Here is a 7,500-nt window from a genome sequence, read left to right as displayed (position 1 = left end):
GTGACGAAACACGTTTGTCCGTTCAGGGCCACCGTAGAAACATGTGGATGTAAGCAGACCCGCGGTGTGTGTAGAGAGAAACACCTCATTCTAAGCTAATAAACACACGTTCATCATGTAAGGTCTTTATACACCACTGAAAACACAGTTATGTTTATGATATTGCATTTCTGTCAACAGATCCTCCTAAATATTACACACTGCACCTTTAATTAATAAAAATAAATGTTTAAATTTCACCACAGCATATCTTAACTAAAATTAGTCACAATGACTTATCCAAAAAATTCTGAGTTTATTTTTTTCCCAAAACTATTCCGTGATTTTCCGGGGTTACACGAACCCTGCGCAGTGCCATCATACCATGCGAGAGATATTTGAGAATGCTACAATATAAATCTCAATGATATTAAATCAAAATCACAGATAAAAGCAATGCTCACTGGGAGGAATGTGGATTCCATTCTCTCGCTCCTCTTCCTCCTCCTCTGACTGTTCCTCGTCGCTCAGGACTCCTGGGAAATACATTCTCAGAAATTACAGTTTTCCAAATCATATTAAAAATGTACATCGTTTAATGTCCCAATGCACTCTGAAATTAAAGCACAGAACATATAAACATGATTGCGGTTCATGTGCTCGACAGCTACGAGTGTGATGCTCAGCGCATACGAAGTAATCTCCGATGTAACGCGAGCATAAATGTGGCAATAGACACTTCATATTTCGCGTTAATCACGACAGATGTGACTGATTTAATTTAATTGTATGGGGCATTTTTTGCCGCCGTATGTTGAACTTGTGGGACTTTTCTGTTCATTTTGGTGCCATTTTTGTGTGTGTGTGTGTGTGTGTGTGTGTGTACGAACCTCCGCTGTGTTCTGGCCCCTCGGACTCTGATCCTGACTCGCCCTCTTCTTCTCCCTCACTCTGGCTGCTGGACTCTTCCTCATCATTCTCCTCACCTTCCTCTTCCTCTTCCTCAGAGCCAGAGCCTGACGAAACACACACACAATCAACACACATCTAACACAACTCAGACAAAGAGAGACACAGAGAAAGAGAGAGGGAGAGCGAGGGAGGGAGAGGGAGGGAGGGAGGGAGAGAGAGAGGGAGGGAGGGAGAGAGAGAGAGGGAAAGGGAGAGGGAGAGAGAGAGAGAGAGAGAGAGAGAGAGAGAGAGAGAGAGAGAGAGAGAGAGAGAGAGAGAGAGAGAGAGAGAGAGAGAGAGAGAGAGAGAGAGAGAGAGAGAGAGAGAGAGAGAGAGAGAGATGTACCCAGTGATGATGACTCTGGTGTGCTGGTCTTCCTCTCACTGTCACTGATGTCCTGCAGATCTGACAGAAGATCTTTATCCTCCATCTTTCCCTCTCGAACTGCAAATATATATATATAAAAAAAATTATATATATATATATATATATATATATATATATATATATATATATATATATATATAATTACATGGCTTGGTTGAATTCCAATGTTGAATGCGGTGTGTTATTTCTTGATAACCGCTGCTAAGTATAACACACACCGAACGGACAATATTCTTTAGCGGAAGCAATACAATAGTTTTTAAATCAATAAACTCCTTTTTAAATCAATATTTTGTGTCAAATTATTGATTTATTTGGTAGGTAGCCATGTAATAAGTGGGATAATGTAGAGCGAGGCGGTTGTTATAGCGAATACACCCCCTTCAGGATTCAAGCTCCGCGTCAGGTCGTGATCAGCCTGTCGGGGGGGTATTCGCTATAACAACCGCCTCGCTCTACATTATCCCGCACACACAACATGGAGAATTTCCTTTAATGAAAGCACACAGAGCTGATGACCATGGAAGCTTGTGTCCATCACAGAATAAAAAGGTAATTGTGACTTTATTTCACAGTTCTGAAGTACAGTCAGATTAAAGAGAAATAAAGAAAAAAAGTCAGAATTATATAAACTATTGTAAAGTCAGAATTGTGGGGTATAAACTGTCAGAATTGTGTTGAAGTCGCAATTACCTTTAAAATCTTTTGATCCTGAGTGGAAACAAGCTTCCATAGATTACGGTCCTTCAGTTTTCAGATTGAACATCTCACAGCGTTTAATGTGAAGTGTAACACTGATGTATGTGTGTGTGTGTGTGTGTTGGGTGTGGTGTGGGCGCGCGTGCGCGTGTGTGTGTGTGTGTGACCTGCTCGGCGCGGGTCGCTGCTCTCGGCTTTGGTCTCTCTCTGCGGGCGAGCAGGACTACGGCTCCGGCTCCGGTGACGAGAACGGCCTTTATCTGCGAACTCCTCGGCAGGAGCTCCTCGGTGATGAGACACGGGCCCTGAACACACACACACACACACACACCACACACACTGTAAGTCCAGTGTAATCTGGCCAAGAACTTCAACATACAAAACCACAGTCCAGTTTTCTATATGGCATTCAGGCAATAAATCTGACATGACTCTGAAAACAAGGGAGAATGTACAGGATTGGCCGGTGTAAAAGGTTTTTCCTCCTGTTCTGATGTGAGGAAGCAACATCATATTTCTAAAATCATGTAGAGCTGATGATGATGATGATGATGATGATGAGAGGCTGTTATTGTGGTTATAGTCACGACGAACATCTGAGTGAAACAGCTTATCAAAAAAAAAAAAAAATGCAGGGCGGGGCTTGGTTCTGTGCATTAGTTGTTGATTGGATGTTGAGATGTGGGTGTGGCATGAAAAGTTATGCAAATGAGCATGAGCTTGAGGGGCAGGGCTTAAGAATCCTGCATATGTCAGCGAAGAGAAGACTGACACTTCACTGGAAGATCAGTGACATTTTCTTCAAATATTAAGAGGTCAAAGCCTTTTTCAAGTCCCCCTGAGGTGAAAATCCAGTGTTTAATGTTGTTTATGTGTCTATGTGGTGTTTTTTAATATGCTTTAAGACAAACCATGTGTAAATTCATAAGTCGACAGCATTGCTGAGTATTTCCTCCTTAAAACTGCAGTGAACCAAAGACAGTCTCAAAAACACGCTTTGAAATCGCTGGTGTTTCTGACGTCACAAACTACCTTGTAACCAATCAGATCAACGTGTGATCGTCAACCAGTGGATCTCTGAGCTGAGTGAGTGAGTGGAGGCGGGGCTCATTTGCATATTCATAGAACCACGCATACTAAATGAGGCAAGGGTGTCGAGTTACATTCAAGATATTTTAAGCCATGAAGGGAAAAATACGTTTAAATATGTCATTTGGTGATCAAAGATGAGTTTTAGGGATAAAATGATTGACTACAGTGTGGGACTTTAACAAATGAAACAATAAGATTGTTTAGACTGTTCACAATAAGATCTAAAACATGCATTTAGAAAATAGATTTCCACTTCAATAATCACTAAGTCTACATACTAACTCAATATCAGTGCTTTACTGTCAATTGTGCGTTTCTACTGATTTACTGATGTCTTTCCACAATTAAAACAACATTCCTTCTGATGTTCATTCATGTTTATTTGATGCTATAAATGAACTAGAAGGAAGAGATGAACGGTTCACGAAATGCTTTAACTGAGGCTCTACAGAGATCTGTCAGACACATTAAACAGCCACAAAACTGTATTTATTGTTGAAATGTGAACGGTCAACTAAGCGAGCCAAAAGCCAGAGGCGACAGTGGAACCCAAACTCCATCAGTGACAGAATGGAGAAACACCCTCGAGAGAATCCAGACTCAGTCACTCAGTTCTCCTCTGGTCTCGTCAGGCAGCATTACAGGTCAGAGGTCAGACTGGATCAGAAGATTGAGAATGTGTGTGTACCGTCCCTGCGTGCATCCCGGTCCTTGCGGCGCTCCTCCGCTCTCCTCTCTCTCTCCTTCAGCTCGCGCTGCTCCCGCTGCTCCTTCTGCTGCTGCTCCCGGATCTTACGGTCCCGCTCCCGCTGCCGCTCCAGCTGCTCCAGACGATCCCTGCTGGTTCACACACACACACACACACTGAAGTCAGGTCCAGCTGCGATCCACTCAGCAGCCGGGAGATACACACACACACACACATTTCTGAACTGAGCATGAAGACCAGAGACTCACGTGCATCACATCACTGTCAATCATAAATCAGGTAAACATGCTTTCTGACTTTATAACAAGTGTATGTGTGTGTATGTGTGTGTGTGTATATATTTAAGGGGTGTGCGATATATATCATCTGCGATAATATCGTAATTGTTGTTTTAACAATGTGCGATTTGACATTATCGAGTATAGCCTATCCCTCACACACACACACACCCAGAGAGTGTACGCATACTCTACCTGATGTAGTCTTGTAGATTAGACTAGTGTGGCTGCGCATTTATTTTCACTGAGTGATTTAGTCTTTATTTATATCATTTAGTAATAAATGTCACAAGAGTGCAGTTTATCTCCAAATATCAGCATGATAACAAACGTGATATTGATTTTTTACAAGTTTAATAAACAAGAAGTTAATATTAAGTGACTTACATTTGAGACATTCTATTTCGCCAAAGGAAATAGTTCAAAACAAAGCCACACACGGCGGTGTTTCCTTACTGAGCGAATCAGCCGTTTGAGCGAATCAGCCGTTTGAGCGAATCAGCCGTTTGAGCGGATCAGCCGTTTGAGCGAATCAGCCGTTTGAGCGAATCAGCCGTTTGAGCGAATCAGCCGTTTGAGCGAATCAGCCGTTTGAGCGAATCAGCCGTTTGAGCGAATCAGCCGTTTGAGCGAATCAGCCGTTTGAGCGAATCAGCCGCTTGAGCGAATCAGCCGTTTGAGCGAATCAGCCGTTTGAGCGAATCAGCCGTTTGAGCTGATCAGCCGTTTGAGCGAATCAGCCGTTTGAGCGAATCAGCCGTTTGAGCGAATCAGCCGTTTGAGCTGATCAGCCGTTTGAGCGGATCAGCCGTTTGAGCGAATCAGCCGTTTGAGCGAATCAGCCGTTTGAGCGAATCAGCCGTTTGAGCGGATCAGCCGTTTGAGCGGATCAGCCGTTTGAGCGAATCAGCCGTTTGAGCGAATCAGCCGCTTGAGCGAATCAGCCGTTTGAGCGAATCAGCCGTTTGAGCGAATCAGCCGTTTGAGCGAATCAGCCGTTTGAGCGAATCAGCCGTTTGAGCGGATCAGCCGGTTGAGCGAATCAGCCGTTTGAGCGAATCAGCCGTTTGAGCGAATCAGCCGCTTGAGCGAATCAGCCGTTTGAGCGAATCAGCCGTTTGAGCGAATCAGCCGTTTGAGCGAATCAGCCGTTTGAGCGGATCAGCCGTTTGAGCGAATCAGCCGTTTGAGCGAATCAGCCGCTTGAGCGAATCAGCCGCTTGAGCGAATCAGCCGCTTGAGCGAATCAGCCGTTTGAGCGAATCAGCCGTTTGAGCGAATCAGCCGTTTGAGCGGATCAGCCGTTTGAGCGAATCAGCCGCTTGAGCGAATCAGCCGTTTGAGCGAATCAGCCGCTTGAGCGAATCAGCCGCTTGAGCGAATCAGCCGCTTGAGCGAATCAGCCGTTTGAGCGAATCAGCCGTTTGAGCGGATCAGCCGTTTGAGCGAATCAGCCGCTTGAGCGAATCAGCCGTTTGAGCGAATCAGCCGCTTGAGCGAATCAGCCGCTTGAGCGGATCAGCCGCTTGAGCGGATCAGCCGCTTGAGCGGATCAGCCGTTTGAGCGAATCAGCCGTTTGAGCGAATCAGCCGCTTGAGCGAATCAGCCGTTTGAGCGAATCAGCCGTTTGAGCGAATCAGCCGCTTGAGCGAATCAGCCGCTTGAGCGAATCAGCCGTTTGAGCGAATCAGCCGCTTGAGCGAATCAGCCGCTTGAGCGAATCAGCCGCTTGAGCGGATCAGCCGCTTGAGCGAATCAGCCGCTTGAGCGAATCAGCCGTTTGAGCGAATCAGCCGCTTGAGCGAATCAGCCGCTTGAGCGAATCAGCCGTTTGAGCGGATCAGCCGTTTGAGCGAATCAGCCGCTTGAGCGAATCAGCCGTTTGAGCGAATCAGCCGCTTGAGCGAATCAGCCGTTTGAGCGAATCAGCCGTTTGAGCGGATCAGCCGTTTGAGCGGATCAGCCGTTTGAGCGAATCAGCCGTTTGAGCGAATCAGCCGCTTGAGCGAATCAGCCGCTTGAGCGAATCAGCCGTTTGAGCGAATCAGCCGCTTGAGCGGATCAGCCGTTTGAGCGAATCAGCCGCTTGAGCGAATCAGCCGTTTGAGCGAATCAGCCGTTTGAGCGGATCAGCCGTTTGAGGGGATACAGGACAGTATATTGTAACGAGTGGAAATAAGTATGGCCCCTTTAAGAGCTGCGCGCTCTCTGTTGAACGGGCTGTAATGGTATTGTGCCGTGCGACTCGAACAACCCCATGTATGTGGGTCATTTCTGTGTTGATGCTCATTATTCTTGCTTTGTTTTATTGAGTGACGCTGTGGAAGGCAAGGTGGAGCGTGTGGCAGACAGTTGCAGGAGTTTGATTTGTCAATAAATTGCGAGTGAATCGCCTCCGTGAATCTGTCTGTCCTAATACTTCAGCTGCGAGCTATCCTTATTTTGTTTCCCTCCTAACACAACGCGTTACAATATGTAAAGCACGTATCTTTTTCCTGGACATGTCGCCTGGGTTTCGGGATCACCCAAAATGTCCGGGATTCGGCTTTTGCTTTCTGCCGTCGCTATTCATTATGCACAGAGTGTTGTTTCAATCGGACTGAATTCATTCAAATCGGTGAATCTGAATGTAGTGTTTAACGTACATGAACGCTAAACAAGTGAAACAAGTGATCGGTTTATGTGCGTTTTAGCATTGCTTAAATTCCTGTGTTTTCGTATCAGTCGGGATCTGTTTGAAGCTGAATACATGACCTGCAAAGCTGGCACATACGTGTCAGTGTCAAATAATGAAACGTTACACATAATGAATGGCGACTGTAGAAAACAAAAGCCGAATCCTGGACATTAGTCAGAGAAATGCGGGACTGATTGTGCAAACCAGCAATGTATCGTTAGCATAGCCTAGCGTAGCAGACCAGCGATTTTTAAAAACGTTTCAGTTAACAACATGGTTGCAAATATATATGTACATGACTGTATAGAGCACAAAACACGACTGTCATAATTTTTCAATCAATCATTTAAGCCGAAAATGAGACTTTCTTGATGGTATGCCCGCCTTTGTTGCCGGTTGCGCAGTGCATTCTGGGTACCCCTTGGTTTCAAGTAAGCTCGCGAAAATTCTTGGTTTTAAGGGGTATCTACCCCTTCCCCTTAGCCCTACCCCTTGATCAAAATGAGAATTGGGATGGCCCTTACTCTCACGTGAACGTGCAAAACTAAGGGGAAGGGGTAAGACAGAGAATTGGGATTCAGCCTTAGAGTCAAATGCTTCTTTCCTGGAGTGAATCAGCCGTTTGAGCGGATCGGTTGAATCTCAATGATTCGCTCATGAACAGTGGTTTGCTGCCACCTACTGGCGGTTTCAATCTCACATTTAAAGTCACTGCACTGCATTCCT

General features: G+C 45.4%; 1 protein-coding gene across 4 annotated transcripts in view; it reads right to left on the bottom strand.

Annotated features, from left to right (window-relative positions):
- cdk11b (cyclin dependent kinase 11B) overlaps positions 1-7,500 on the bottom strand; it is a 57,176-nt gene that overhangs the window by 31,718 nt on the left and 17,958 nt on the right. For 2 of the 4 annotated variants that reach the window (XM_079896322.1, XM_079896324.1), the window contains exons 6-10: positions 3,798-3,949; positions 2,185-2,322; positions 1,277-1,375; positions 870-995; positions 444-515 (exon numbers count right to left, since the gene is read on the bottom strand). In XM_079896322.1, coding sequence (XP_079752448.1) covers positions 444-515; positions 870-995; positions 1,277-1,375; positions 2,185-2,322; positions 3,798-3,949 — 587 coding nt within the window. The remainder of the gene's footprint in view (positions 1-443; positions 516-869; positions 996-1,276; positions 1,376-2,184; positions 2,323-3,797; positions 3,950-7,500) is intronic. The other 2 variants (XM_079896323.1, XM_079896325.1) reach the window with 1 other exon arrangement.

Source organism: Squalius cephalus (genome assembly GCF_949319135.1).
Source record: "Squalius cephalus genome assembly, chromosome: 16".
Taxonomy (NCBI): Eukaryota; Metazoa; Chordata; class Actinopteri; order Cypriniformes; family Leuciscidae; genus Squalius; species Squalius cephalus.
The sequence above is the reverse complement of the archived record's forward strand: the minus strand, read 5'-3'. Positions and strand labels throughout refer to the sequence as shown.